At 35.4% G+C, this 14,567-nt stretch overlaps 3 protein-coding genes across 4 annotated transcripts; 2 read left to right on the top strand and 1 right to left on the bottom strand.

The window, feature by feature from the left end:
- Window positions 1-662: 662 nt before the first annotated feature.
- On the bottom strand, window positions 663-3,759 carry pdcl (phosducin-like). Its single transcript, XM_057360508.1, has 5 exons — window positions 3,629-3,759; window positions 2,471-2,654; window positions 1,933-2,114; window positions 1,517-1,795; window positions 663-1,429 (listed from the first exon to the last, which is right to left on the bottom strand). Exons 2-5 carry the CDS (start codon window positions 2,643-2,645, stop codon window positions 1,145-1,147), a joined length of 921 nt encoding a protein of 306 aa, XP_057216491.1. The 5' UTR covers window positions 2,646-2,654; window positions 3,629-3,759; the 3' UTR covers window positions 663-1,144.
- A 3,003-nt stretch (window positions 3,760-6,762) lies between these two features.
- LOC130570059 (ly6/PLAUR domain-containing protein 2-like) lies at window positions 6,763-8,675 on the top strand. Its single transcript, XM_057360148.1, has 4 exons — window positions 6,763-6,885; window positions 6,978-7,094; window positions 7,438-7,548; window positions 8,470-8,675. The coding sequence occupies exons 1-4, from the start codon at window positions 6,837-6,839 to the stop codon at window positions 8,535-8,537; spliced, it is 345 nt and encodes a 114-aa protein (XP_057216131.1). The 5' UTR covers window positions 6,763-6,836; the 3' UTR covers window positions 8,538-8,675.
- Window positions 8,676-9,672: 997 nt separating this feature from the next.
- LOC130570055 (uncharacterized) lies at window positions 9,673-14,284 on the top strand. 2 transcript variants are annotated; one of them, XM_057360144.1, is made up of 5 exons: window positions 9,673-9,780; window positions 11,095-11,299; window positions 11,542-11,700; window positions 12,441-12,530; window positions 12,653-14,284. In XM_057360144.1, exons 2-5 carry the CDS (start codon window positions 11,156-11,158, stop codon window positions 12,938-12,940), a joined length of 681 nt encoding a protein of 226 aa, XP_057216127.1. In that variant the 5' UTR covers window positions 9,673-9,780; window positions 11,095-11,155; the 3' UTR covers window positions 12,941-14,284. The 2 variants fall into 2 exon arrangements, with proteins under 2 accessions (XP_057216127.1, XP_057216128.1); XM_057360145.1 differs by lacking the exon at window positions 9,673-9,780 and having other exon boundaries at window positions 11,066-11,299.
- The last annotated feature ends 283 nt before the right edge of the window (window positions 14,285-14,567 follow it).

Here is a 14,567-nt window from a genome sequence, read left to right as displayed (position 1 = left end):
GTAAATTTTGATAAGATAATATTTACATAACACTATGCCATTACATTTGCTGCATTGATAAGTTACAAAAACATTAAGGCTAGACTGGCCTGCAATTACATGCGTCCCCTGCTGTCTCAAGGATGTTATTTATTTGGTCCAGGCATTTATACATAGATTTCTAGAATTTAACTGAAAAATAAGGAAATTCATTCTTAATACAACTCCTTTTAAAATGCTAAGTTAATACATGACTTTCTAGAACCGTAATGCTGTTGAGGTAAAAAGTAGCCTAAGACATACTGAAAACCTTGGATATACTGATATTGCTATTGAACGACACTGTCCAAACATGTCCATAAAGACATTACATCTTATGTACCGGAGAACTTTCTAAATTAAACATTTCACCCAAAAGGGACATTTCACCCAAAAATGAAATTCATCAAAACAAAAATTATTTAAGAACCCTCAAGTTGTCCCAGACCTATAGAAATGTTGTTTTTCTGTTGAAGAATGTGAAAAAAAAACAGTTCTGGGGCACTGTTGACTACTCCAATTTAAAGGTAAATAAATGATGACATAATTTTCATTTTTGGGTGAACTATCCCTTTAAAATGATTTTAAAGAGATTATATTCATTCTCTGAAATACAAATCATACATGACAAAGTAAAATCTGAATCAAGTTTTTTTTATTTTTGCAATTATCTTAATGGGTATGTTTATAAAATGTATAAAACTAACAGAGGGCAAAGCAAACTAAAATTGTACCAACAAAACACACACAAGGAAACAAGTACATATTTCTAAATCTATAATAAATAGTGAAACATCAATGCAGGATTCTCTAAAAGGTTTTGCTACTTTTGCATAAAGAAACACTCTTCGATTCTAGAGGTTTCTGACATGACCAACACACATACATGTGGTCTAAGAATGTCTGTTCTTTTTAGTCCAGTAACAATAAGCCGTTATTGGATCTCTCATCATACTGGGCATAATATTCGTACAGAGACCCAGTATTTACAGTAGTGTGAACTTTAGATTTGTCTGAACTCCAACTGCTGTGTTTTTGTCACTACATTGCATTTGAAATAATAAGTAAATGTAAATAAGAGTGCATATTGTTCTGCATGTATGTACATGTGTGTGTGTACAAGCGTTTAGTCTATATCCAGATCACTGTCTGAGTCATTGGTGGGAGTGACAGCGGCATTTCGAATAGATGAGTGTGTGTTTGGCTGTGTGTATTTCTCCGGCAGCAGGCCGAACTCCTGCAGGAGCGCTTCGACGTCTGTGGCATAAAAATCATCTCCAAGCTGATCGGACACGCGTACCAGATTCCCCACCAGCTCTCCCCCTCGATACAGCAACAGGGCCGGCAAAGCCGAAGTGCGGAAGAGAGCGCTCGTTCCCACTGCCGAACCCCTCACCTTACAAAACTTCACCTGCAGGTCACAGAGAAGAATGGAGACATTAGTAACTTATTTTTATTAATTAACACGATGACTTTGCGATGACTCTTGACTAGTTACCATCGGGTACTGCAGTGCCAGGCACAGCAGACTGCCCTCCATGGCCTGGCAGGCGGGCACCTCCTGCTCGTAGATGTGGACCAGGACCAGCGTGTTCTTGCCCTCTTCGTCAATGGCACGCAAGAACTCCTCCCCCGAGGGGATGTCAATCACATTTTCAAAGCGCCGCCCCCCGCACAGCTGTCGCCTCATTTCCTCCATGCGTTGCAGGCGGTACTGTTGCAGGAAGGCTTCATCATCATCATCATCTTCCTCATCTTCGTCCACATGAAGCGTCATCTGACAGACGAAGAAAGAAAGATGGAAATGTGGTATAACAGTATATACCCGTTTCACTGTGCCATTCATACTCCTGTAGATATATACTGTACAGAGCGATATAAGATTCTGGTCATGTGCATGTTATTCTTTCTCACCTTTCCTGCGATCTTATCTTGCAGTTCTTTCTGTTTCTCTCTTTCGGCCTCCTCGTCCAAATGCGACTTGCATGTCATACTGAGTTTCTTGACGAGTCGCTCCATCTCTTTCTGCTGCTCCACGCGCTGCTCGTTCTCCAGCTGCTTAAATTTACGCCAGTCATTAATGACGCCTTTCGGACCTGCAGGAGATGCACACAAACAGATCTCAGATCAGTCTCACACATGAGGCTGATGTACATGGACAGACACCATATTTAGTCCGATGACGGCTGAGGGGTAGTAAGGCATTTGTCTTGTTTTTTAAGCTTTGCTTTTACCATTTGAGAGGCAGTGCTTTAAATTCAGGCCCTTCAAAGCATCAATAAAAGCTTAGACATCTGACCTTGTGTACATATTAATTAACATAGAATGCCACCAATCCACTTATTTGATGAAGAGATTCAGACTAGATTTCCTCGTTTTATATCATAACCTATATACAACAACACATACAATTGAATGTGTATTGTGTACTGTGTTCCTATGGCAACCGTACCAGTGTTGACAGAACTGCCATCTGCACTGTAATCAATTTCTACATCCAACACTTCCTGGTCACGGATGGTTTTGGAAGCGTTCTCCTCTTCCTCGTGGTCGCTCTCTTCATCCTCACTGCTGCTATAGTAATACTGCAGCTTCTCCCCTAGGATCTTATCATCCAGCGTGGTCATGACTACAAACTGAAACAACGATGTGAGAAAAACAGTTAGTACAACAATAACCTTTATCACACAATCACATCGAGACGTGTGAAAACCAGAAGTTTCACATCAAGTTAGGAAGCATCAAAACCAGTGGTTCAGTTTTAGGATGGATGCTTAACCTAACTAAACCATTCAAATCAAGCCGAATTCATCTGCTGGTTACAGTTAATCTATCTTCAGATAGCACAGTTATTCCAGAACTTTCAAAAGAAAAAAAAAAGATTAAAAAAGAATCTAATGTTATTTCTCAAACTGTATATACCCAATACAGTTGACATATAAAACAACATCACTCTTACAGGAAAATAAATCTAGTATGCAAGTTTATTAATGATAATGATATGATAATAGTGTTAACAAATGAATGCTATCACTATTATCATATCATATTTCACTGTTATTTAAGTATTTTAATGACACGAAAATCTAGTTCAAGATGACCTCTTGAGGATGAAACTGGGATGCTGAGAAATCCAGCTCATCCCCTGTAAAGCAGATTTCTAGAATTTATGACAAATGTCTCGTCGAACAAAACAGCATAAAGCTTCAATATAGCATCATATTCTTGATCATTCACTAAAAAGGGACGCAGCAAAGGGAGTAACTAGCCAGTGATACATTAACATAACTTGGGAAATGGGAACCAAGTAATATTTCATAATTGAACTAACATTACCTAAACCAAGTTAATTCTCAATAGTTTCCAGTTATAGCGCGTCTCATTAGCGATAGGTGTATTAAACATTACTACACTACAGTTAACATTTGTGATTATGATGCTGTGTTTACTAGCATGATAGCCTAGCCTGCTACTGTACTAGCTAGACCATCATAGAAAACAAAAAATCATACAAGAACAAAACAGATTGCAAATACTTGTTTATTAACAACACACTTTAGTTTTATGATAATAGCAGTATTTATAATCTGGAAAATCGACGGAATCTTACCAATATTAGATTCCTTTAGAGCAAAGCTAATCGCTGCCGCAGCCGCTTCTGAAGAGCTACTTTCGTGCGCTGACCAATCACCGCGCGATACAAAGTGACTGACATCGGACTACGCCAATGAGCGCATGACCAGGTTGAAAGAGGGCGTTTCGGACATCTCATAGGTTTAGCGGTATGGAAAATGGATGGATGGACTGAGATGTCTCGGGTTTTCAAACGTACTGTAATTTACTACAACAGTTCACTTTCACTATATAATGAAGTAGCCGTCTTAAATTATTTTAAATTATTTTAAAGCTACTATACATAAAAAACTACAGTTACCAAAATGAACCACGGTTTAACCATGTTTTTATTTCTAGTAAAGTAGTATTTTATTATTTATGATTGTTTTTAATAAAACCACAGTAAACATAAATTTACTATGATCACGGCACAATAACTATAGTTTAAATTAAAATTAAATTAAAATTTGGTGATATAAATGGAATAAATCTGTCAAAAACATTTTTGTCAACATTAAGACAAAAACAAAGTCTATTAAACATCTGCCAATTTGTCAATTTTGTCAATGTTTTCTACATTTTTTGCAAATGGTTGATTTTTTTCTAAATTACAAATGTTTTTCGATGTAATGGTGTAAAATAGTCTATATTTTAAAATAGTGTAAATTAGTCTAATAGTCTAATAGTTTCCTGTTCTTCCCATTAACAGAAGAACAGGAAACATCTATTTATTGCATTCACACTTTTACGGTTATGGTTTTGCCAAGGGTCCATAGCTCTTTTTGGGTAAGTTGATAAAGATGTTTCTGGGAAACAGGCTGCAAAGAAAAAGCACCACTATATATTACAATATTATTTTGAGTTACACTTGTAGTTCTTCACTGCCTCCACCCCCTTCATAAAAAGCCATAAAAAGGCACTTTATAGGTCAGAGTTATTCACTCTTTTCTTGACCCAAGATGCATCTGCAAGTATCCATCTTTCTTGTTTGTGTTCTTTTCAGCGGAGTTAAAAAAGACACTCACTGTATTTAAAGGGTTATTTGGTGAATATATGGAGCTTGCTGATTCGCAGGAGATCATCAACAAAGGATGTCCAGTGGAATGTAAATGACTATATCAATGAGCGAAAGAACATGCTCTGAACAGTGACCTGTGCAATTCCGCAGGAATTTACATTTGGATTTACATGCTTTTATCAAAAATGAATTGTAAGTGAGGAAAAATACTTAAGAAAAAATAAATAAGAAAAAGTCTTTAAAGGTGGTGAGTAATATGATTAATATTAAAATACAGCACATGCCATGTTTGTGTTTGGTGCACAGAAAATGCAATCCACCTTGAAATGCTTGTGTAAAACCACTGCTTTTTCTTATTAGATGGATTCTATAAGGGCAGTTTCCTCCTCCTGTCTTCACTGCTCATCTACTTTGTGTTTCATTGAACTTCAGATTCTACAGCAGCAAAAAAAAAAGATCACTGCATCAGTAGGATGAATTACTGCACAACGCTTTACTAAATATCATTGTTGAATACTTATCTTTGATGTCAGAAAAAATAAATACCTGTATGTACATCAATAACATAAAAAACAATATTTCAATAATTCAGCTGCCGAACATTATTATGGCTTTATGTTTTTAATGTGATGTTGCCGTATGTTCATATCAGGCATCCCAACGCTAGCGCTTGTTTGACGTGCCAAGTAAATGCATGATAAAGTCATAGCCTGTGTTGTTACTTTTTGTGCAGGTCAAAAAAACATGAAGTTTGTATGTTTGTCTTACAACAACAGCCAGCAGATGGAAGCAGTCTTTTGTGTATATATCAAAACATGCCCCTTCTATTAATGGCCGTGAAGGCGAACAACATCATGAATTTATCCCTGTGAAAAAATCTCTTTACCTGCATGAGGAAACAAAAAGATAAGAGCAAACAAAGAAGTTTAAACATACAAAAAAAGCACTTAAAACACCTTACAGCTTGCTCAAATAAGGTCCAATGATTGAGAGTGCTTCATACGGCAAATAAAAAAGTGAAGGTGCTCTATGGGCTCATAAAGTCCATCTGCAATAACCTAAAGTATCATCGAAAAGCCTTTATTATCTCATGGCTGCATACAAAAAAACAATGTGTTCCTTACTGAAAAAACAACATACACACTAAAATATACCATAACCATTCATTTACACATCCAAAAGGTCCCTCTTTGGTTAAGTGTTTGTTCTCTATTTCCTTAATATTTACATGATCAATGTCCTGTATTTTAAGAATATGGATTACAGTTACGCCTTCATTTGAATTGTTTAGCCATGTCGTACTTCATTACTGCTCCTTATTTGTGTTTAGCCAATCTGTAAACTAATCATCTTTTAGTTCTACCAATATAGAAAACCCAACATATGAGAAATTCCATATATGAGTGGTTTTGCAACTAATTTAATGTTTAATCCAATAAGAAAAGTTGATCATTGTACAACATTTTTACAGTGATTGCAGTGATAACATTTAAAACGTTTTCCCTAAGCACTGGCTCGGATGGGTAGCTGGTAAATAACTATATTGTCACTTTTTTAAAAGCTATTGTTTTAAATATATATAAAAACGTTCTGAAATTCAAATTCAGCAAAACTCAAACAGTTAGTTCAACACATTTACGTAATGTATGTTAAATTGTAATTGTTAAATGAATGTTACAAAACATGAATGTACTTTATTTCATAGCAATTATTGAAAAATAAATAAGAATTAGATCTGTTATAGCATGAAAGCATTTCTGACAGGGAACAGGTGAATCGCAGATTAATATAAAAACACATTTGTGGCTAAAAGGAGTTTCAGTAAAAAACAATCTTCACATTTGTGCTTACTGTTTACAAACGCTTACTTTGTTAACTACATTACACATAGACAGTTCTTCAGTAATAGACTTTGAGGTTCCGTGTTTTTTTAATGCGTCCTTGCAAAAAGACACGTTATATTAAAACACCCTTAATGCATGCAGAAAGTGTTTTGGTTGCATCCAAACATTTTGAAAGAGAGATATCTATGAACTCATGCATTATAGCTGTAAAGTGACAAGTGTGTTAAAACACAAGCACCTTTTTTTAAGGAGCAGCAGAGTTTTGTGTCCTCCCCTTTCTGAATAATGACAGTATAAAAGAGCACTGAAACACTGTCAGCTCATTCCTCTCCTGACCGAACATGGATCTGCGCATCACCATCGCACTTCTCTTCATACTCATCGCTGGAGGTAAAACAATACTCAACATGCATCAATGTGTCTTATTTGATTTACATAAAGAAACTACTAAAAGTCTCTCTTTTACTTTTCTTGTGTTCAAGGACACTCTCTCCAGTGTTATGTGTGCACGTCTGTTCTGAGTAGTCTTTGTAATACAACAGAGACATGTCCTGCTGGAGAGACCCAATGTTCAACTATAACAGTGTCAACTGTCCTTGGTAATTCTGGTTTGATTCTGTAAATTTACTGTAATAATGTACTGACAGTTAAAGTGCCAATGGAGAGGAAATGTGAAATATATGCGGTTAAGCCATAATTCATTCTTCGCATTTTTTCATTTATCTTATCTTATGAATGATTTTTTTATTTCATGTCTTAATGTTATATGAAATGTTAACATAAGTGTTTCTTATTTCATGGAAGTTTATGTAAAACATTTTTTTGTTCAAATTTATTGAACGTGCTTGGTAAGCAAAAGACTTCACGTGGGCACCATGTTGGAGACAAATGGCATAGGAATTGTTTCCTTACAGGTATATAAAGTATTTCATGTTTTTGTAGGTTCTCTAGCAACTAAAGCGTGTGCAGCCGCCTGTGAAGCCCTGACCATAGACACTATTGTAGGGACAACTTCTACCAAGTGCTGTAATACAGACCTTTGCAATGGCGCAGGTATTTCCTTTGACCTCCCTACTAATTTATATTAAAATTAATGAATATTTCCTGACACATTTCTACATTGCAACTGCAGTTTTAATGTACAGATTTTTGTTAACACAAAACAATATTACTTGGGTTTACAGTATAACAGTATTACTTGGTTTACATACACCTGACTCAATAAGAGTCAGGTGTATGTAAACATTTGAACAGAATGATCTGTGTCACTTTTTCTGTCCACAAAAAAACACAATCCAGCCTATTTGCAAGAAGAATTAACACACTATATGTGACCCTTGATCACAAAACCTTGATAACTAGTAATAGCCAAAAACACATTCTATAGGTTAAAATTATCAAATTTTCTCTTATGCCAAAAATCATTGGGATATTAAGTAAAGATCGTGTTCCATGAAGATATTTTGTAAATTTCCTAATATAGCAAAACTTTATTTTTGTGAGTGGATGGCCTGCTACAACTTTGAAGGCGATTTTCTCAATGTTTAAATTTTTTGCACCCTCAGATTCTAGAGTTTTAAATAGTTATATCCCGGTCAAATGTTGTACTATCATAACAAACTATAAAGCTTTCAGATGATGCAAAAATCTCAATTTCGAAAAATTGACCCTTAAGACTGGTTTTGTTGTCCAGGGTCACATATGCTGAATTTTGTGTGGTAAAGCTTTATTGCTGTTAAAAATCTGTAAAATGTTACACAATATGTATATTATTCTGACGTGGAAAAATGTTTCTGTATGAATTAAGGAAATGTTTATGTCCTCCTGGTTTAATGTAAGTAAAGGTCTGTATTTGACATTTTTATTACAACAAAAAACCAGCACCAAATCATCAGAATCTTTATACATTTTTTACTATCTACAGCAGGTATATGTGTGACAAATTTTCTTCTGTTCAATTTCTGTTTTGATCAGATGGAGGCTTTAAGGGCAGTTTTCTCCTCCTGCTGTGTCCACTGTTCTTCTACTCTCTGTGTCACTGAATTCAGCACAACTTCAGATTCTTCAAGAACACAAACAACAACCACAAAAAATAGAATGTGACCCAATTTACAAAATACTTGACTAAATTAAGTTTGTTTGTTGCCTAACCTGACATGTGTAATAAAGTAGAGATCTTAAAAGTGTGTTTGTGTGTTGTTTTATTTGAATAATTATGCATATCGTACTTAAGAATGTTTTGATTTTTACATACCTAACTGTGCTGTCTGTGTAAAAAACGATGCAAGTTTCTCAAAACTCCCTATAGTTTTGAAGCCTACAGGTTATGTTTAACCTTTATTTCTAAAGAATCTGTACAAAGATCCACAGTTTAAAGCAACTCTTCCCTTTCTCGAAAACACTTGAACTTGTCAATAAACATATTTTAACTAAAAACAAAGAAACGTGAACTGCAAATGTAAAAGGTAATATACAACGAACCATTGTTTTGGCCAACATTAACAAATCATATAAATGTATTTAAATGTAGGTATTTATGAGCTTTCTTCACATTCATAAACAATTTTCCTGTATTGAGAACAGAGTTAAATGCAGGTCCTCATGGGGTAACAGCAGGTTTAGTTTTCTCTATAATTGTATTATCTTTTCAGGTTTTGTAAAATGCACACTTATAATTCAAACACACCCTTTGAGGTGGATTAAATGCTTAAATGTAGTAAAAACACTTTTAACATCAGATTTTTTTTAAAAGCAGCATCTTAAAAGGATAGTTTACCCAAATATAAATATTTTGTCATTCACCCTCATGTCATTCATGGAGGTTGAGGACCAGCAAAAACATAAACCGACTTCTATGGGTCCATTAAATCCCGCTACAGATCAACAACAAAAAATGCAGCAAATAGTTTAACTCTGTATTCCACTGTAAAAAATGATTCTGAGTTTTAGTCAGGTGGACAGGTAAAATCATGTCCTGTCAAATTGCAGTGTGTTGCTACACAATAGGATGAGTTGTAACAACCTCAACTTGAAGGAAAATGGAAAACTTTAAATTACGTGTTCATATAACAACAAAACATAGGTTCTATCAACTTTCTGTGTATTGCGCATGTGCCACAAACTCCGTCACGATGACGTACTATTGCAACGAAGACGTTGAAACAGACACGCCATCCGCCATTTTCTGCACACGAGTCGAGAAGTTTGTGGAAATGCAAGAAAATATGAAGAGCCCGCATTTGAATGGTTAGAGATGGACTTTGTGGACTACAAATAACAAAATGAGTAAGTATTTGTGCTTTCTTTAATGTTAATTTACACTCATGCTCAGTATCAGCTGTTCGTATTCATCAGTTCTCTCAGCACAGCATGTCTCAAGTGAACTTTTGAAGTTAACGTTAACGTTACTTGCGTACCATATACTCTGAAATATCGGTTTATTTCGAGTCTCAGTGACTGCCAGGAACGTCTGTAAGTGAATAATCACCTAAAGTTGTGCGTCACTAAAATATTGCTTGCTAGACACCGAGCTGCTGTCGAGACGTGAGCAGAAAATCATCTTTGTAAGATTGCAAGTTAATGTTGATTTATAAAAAACTGTTCATGTAAGTGACTTTTTTAGCGTGTTCTTAATCGGATCTCATTAGTTTAGTTTTTGTCATAGAAACACCGAATGACCGGTATCAGAAGCACCGCCGCCAGTCCATATTTGTGTTTAATATGCATCTTTATTTATACGTGGTTGCAACAACATTTAACGTTAGTTCTAATTTGTTGTTATATTATACAAATACTTGATTGACTTGTTTCTTAAACGCTCAGTTGTTAGTCTTTTAAATTAACACATAAAGCTACCAGATGTATGCTAGGGATGTTTTGAGCACGTGCAAACGGTGTGTCTTGTATTGCTAACTTGCGCGCTGATCTTGTACTGTCAGAACTTTTTGTAGTTTAATAATCACATGATTAAACTTTTTTTGGCATTTGTGTAAACTGTGAAGCCCTTACGAATCATAAAATTCAGAATGACGTTTTTGTAGAAAAATTTTCACTTAATTAAAGCTATATTTACAGCGTTGCTCAATTGTATATTGCCAGCAACATCATCACTATAATTTTCAATGTATCACCCAGCCATAAAAATAAAGTGTTGATATTTTTTCCTCATTGTATTTGGGAGGTAAGATGTTAAGTGAATATTTCTGTATGTAACATGTGCATGTGTACTTGGCTGGAGGTTGACCTTTTTTTGTTTTTTAGTTGCCTTATCAGTAAATTGCAAGCAGAGTGGAAGCACAACTCCATAGCAATGAGGTGGTGTTGCAAGATTTGCAGATTTTCCTCGCCCAACCAGCGTGCCCTAATCACACACTACAAGCTGTGTTGTGTATGCACATTTAGGAGTGAACTGTCTCTGAAGAAGCATTTAACTCGTGACCATAGTCAGTGTGTTCAAGCCTCCTCAAATTGCTTAAAGCAATCAAATGTGAATTGCGACCTGTGTAATTTTTCAGAGGCTTGCAGTGTTTCACAGTAATTTGCACATCTGAAAACACACATTCAAAAAAAACCTAGACTGGGTGAAACTATTTTTTCCAGATCTACCTCGGGCAAAGACCGGGAAAGTCTAGAAAAGGAAAGAGAGCAAATAGCTGTGGAAATGACGAAGTGGACTCCAGACATCATCTTTGTTGATGCTGCTATGAGCAGCACTTATTTTTTGAGAAGACAAGTTGTCATTGAGGAGGAGCCACCAGTGTCACAAATGAAAGTCCGATGGCCAGCACTTTTCACAGAGAGAGAGGTAAATTGTGTTGATTTGTTTCATTGTGCTTTGAATTTATCAGAAAGTCTTGGGCTATGAAAGTTGTGCTGTTCTATTACAAGATATGGGTAAACTTAATATCCTTAGATTATATCACCAGTTCTGTCATGTTGATTGAAATGAAAATGTTTTAACTTCCTGCACGATGTTTTAATTTAGTACTGTTGAAGACTGTCATTGAAACCCTGGCGTCTTTGTTAAATTTATAAATGTTTTTATAGATCAGCAAAGAATTCACCAGGCTTGTGTCAAAGGACCTGAGCAAGTCCTTTTTTGAAGGCCTAGATGGTCATCTCCCAAAGCTCATACAGTTATTCAGGTCAAAGCGTTCTGAGGACATTCCAGAAATGACTTCAATACTGGAGAGCCTTCATAAGGATGTGAGTCAATTTATTTTAAAGCAGTCTTTCTCTCCCCAAAATGACAGTTCTGTGATCATTTACTCACTTTCATGTTTGTCCAAACCTCTATGACCTTTTTTATTCTATGGATCATAAAACTATTGATAGTGACATATTTTCATACAATAACAGATGCAAGATCCTGCAGAGATTAGCTTCAACCCCAATTAAACACACCTAAACCAGCTAATCAAGGTGTTCATTATCAATAAACTTCCAGGCAATGTGTTGAACCAGGTTGGAGTTAAACTCTGCAATACATTATTGGCCTTCCGGGAGCAGGATTAGACGGCTCTCACTAAATCCTTGGTGTTTCGAGTCTGACGTCATCACCCAAACGTGTTTTTTTCGTCAATTTTAACAATCATAGGTAGTTTAGATGGTTAGAGTAAGTTTAAGGGTTAGGGTTAGGGTAAAGGTTTCGTAAGACTTGAAACACCAACCCCTTATTTAGGTGGCATGAGCATGTTACATCCACTATTAAATCTTATTTTGGTGCTGAACAAAAAAGGTAACAAACAACTGTTGTTGCATCACATCACTGGTTATTTATTTACAACAAAAGTATACAAGTGTAAATGTGCAAATTTGAAATCGATGCTTTTTGGAAAATATAAAAAAAAACAAAGACAGAGTGAGGGGGAGAAAGGATGAACAAAAAAAAGAAAAGCAGGATTGAAGGAATAAAGCTGGTACTTTAACCATTCTATATTTTACAGGCAACAAACCAAAGGATGAGGACAACAGCATTGCTCGGCCTGCCGTGGTACATGCGAGAGACTACTTCAAAATTCATGAAGATTTGCGAGGTAAGCTGAAACATATAAGGGAAAATTGGACATTAGATCTCTTAATTTTCAGGGGTCTGTGAACCATATTTGTGTAATTGCTTGTAAATAATTGTACCTTGTTTTGTTTACATTCTTTAAAGCCCAGTGACCATGAAGAGGATGTGATCAAGGATGTAGTGATTGGAATCCTAGTGGTTGTGGAAAATGTGATGGAACCTATCCCATCGTTCTACAATGACGTTGTCCTGGTGATTGAGGAAGAAGTGGTAATGCGTCACCTGAGGGATATACCCAATGCTTTTCTGAACCTGATGAGCCTGGTGCATGCATTAAACCTTGACTACCCAAAGGAATTAAAATTCACTTGTGAAGTGATACAGCACCTGTTTATTGGACTTGGGTCAGACTCGGACTCAATTGCTCTTTGAAGAGCAAATTGCTGCGATAAGGCAGAAAACAAAATCTTCGGTTTAATCATTGTACCGTTTAAAGTTTTAAGAGCAGTGTTGTTTTAGATCTCATTGTTTTAAAGGAATAGTTCACCTTTAAAATGAAAATTCTGTCATCATTTACACGCCCTCTTGTCATTTCAAACCTGTATGACTTTCTTCCGCAGAACACAAAAGAAGATATTTTGAGGAATGTTGTTGACGGCCCCCATTCACTTGCATTGGTTACAATAGAAGTGAATGGGGGGCCGTGCTGTTCTGTTACCAACATTTTTCAAAATATATTTTGTGAAAAGTAAGTCATACAGGTTTGAAATGACAAGAGGGTGTGTAAATGACAGAATTTTCATTTTAAAGGTGAACTACTGTCATAAGTGGAACGTTGGTATTGAATTTTTCTTACCTTGTCCTGCTTCATCTTTCCTTGTCATGTTTCAACGACTGGGAATTGAAGACACAGTTTAATGTCAAGTTTTAACTTCTTATTGTGAGTTCTTCATGTACTGCAAATGTCGGATAAATGCAAAATAGTACAAATAACTCTCATTGTCATTAAGATGGCCTTGTGCATGGAGAAGTTTGCATGTTTGTTTGAGCTGTTTTGGCTCGAAGATGGATTTCTGCATAGAGAAGTTTGCACGTGTTTGTGTGAGCTGTTTTTGTATGAGTTTTTTTTCTTGTTTTTATATTTTTGGATGCAATGTATCTGTTTACAAAATAAATGCTGAGAGTTTAAATTTTGCAGTTGTGTTGATTTCTTTAAAAAATCTGGTTCCAGATAGATATCCAGAACTTCTTGTCAAAGCAATATAGTCAAGTTAACTCAAATAGTTAAGTTATGGTGTTGAAGACGAATTACTATTTTATGTCAATTAGACTTTGTTCATGGTTGTGTGAACATGAAAAATTAAGTTCAAATAATATGTTTTTCAGTTGACTTAACTAAAAATTCTAAATGCTCATTAATTGATACAGTACGTTGGCTCAATTTACTACAAGTTATTTCAACTACTACATATAAGTTAAGAGAACTTAAGACCTAATGTTTGCCAAACTTGACTGAGTCCATGCAACAAGATGACTTGACTAAGTCAAGTTGGGTCAGCTGAATTGTTTCTCATCTCATCATGTAAGTGTACTATTTTAATACAAGTATAATTTGGCACTAGATGGTCCTACTTTTTAGTTTATAAATGCATACTAGTATACTTTCAGGGTAACGTCAGTAAACTGATTACAAAAAAAATTTGCAACAAGTTTTTACTGTACGCCGTGGGTTTTCTTTAAGTGAACTTAACATAATATTTAGTTTATTATTTGTGCACTTTATGTGAATGTTTTTATTTCAAGTTTTTTAACTTGAAATTATCTTACTTGTTATACTTAAAGTGTAATTTCACAATTATTTTTAGACGTACATAAAAGAAAGCAGAATTAAATAATGCTTTCTTGGTTTTTAAAAGATGTTGTGAGACGTTGCAGTGCAAACATAAAGCAGAGGGGCAGGATCTACAATATGTGCTGCTGATTGGTCCAAACATATAATATAATCCGTAAGCATAAAACCAAGAAACAATGAACAGAACCTGGAGACGACACAACCAAC

The sequence above is a fragment of the Triplophysa rosa genome, linkage group LG19 (assembly GCF_024868665.1).
Source record: "Triplophysa rosa linkage group LG19, Trosa_1v2, whole genome shotgun sequence".
Classification (NCBI taxonomy): domain Eukaryota; kingdom Metazoa; phylum Chordata; class Actinopteri; order Cypriniformes; family Nemacheilidae; genus Triplophysa; species Triplophysa rosa.
This window is presented reverse-complemented; position numbering and strand designations above follow the sequence as displayed.

What these genes read in the sequence shown, in the direction of transcription:
- pdcl (XM_057360508.1), bottom strand. Translation starts at nt 2,645, where the DNA reads ATGACCACGCTGGATGATAAGATCCTAGGGGAGAAGCTGCAGTATTAC. An exon ending in AAGATAAGATCGCAGGAAAG is followed by an intron (nt 1,796 to 1,932) that starts GTGAGAAAGAAT and finishes TTCGTCTGTCAG; the next exon opens with ATGACGCTTCATGTGGACGA. An exon ending in TGGCACTGCAGTACCCGATG is followed by an intron (nt 1,430 to 1,516) that starts GTAACTAGTCAA and finishes TGTGACCTGCAG; the next exon opens with GTGAAGTTTTGTAAGGTGAG.
- LOC130570059 (XM_057360148.1), top strand. Translation starts at nt 6,837, where the DNA reads ATGGATCTGCGCATCACCATCGCACTTCTCTTCATACTCATCGCTGGA. An exon ending in CTTCATACTCATCGCTGGAG is followed by an intron (nt 6,886 to 6,977) that starts GTAAAACAATAC and finishes CTTGTGTTCAAG; the next exon opens with GACACTCTCTCCAGTGTTAT. An exon ending in AGACCTTTGCAATGGCGCAG is followed by an intron (nt 7,549 to 8,469) that starts GTATTTCCTTTG and finishes TGTTTTGATCAG; the next exon opens with ATGGAGGCTTTAAGGGCAGT.
- LOC130570055 (XM_057360144.1), top strand. Translation starts at nt 11,156, where the DNA reads ATGACGAAGTGGACTCCAGACATCATCTTTGTTGATGCTGCTATGAGC. An exon ending in CACTTTTCACAGAGAGAGAG is followed by an intron (nt 11,300 to 11,541) that starts GTAAATTGTGTT and finishes ATGTTTTTATAG; the next exon opens with ATCAGCAAAGAATTCACCAG. An exon ending in TGGAGAGCCTTCATAAGGAT is followed by an intron (nt 11,701 to 12,440) that starts GTGAGTCAATTT and finishes TATATTTTACAG; the next exon opens with GCAACAAACCAAAGGATGAG.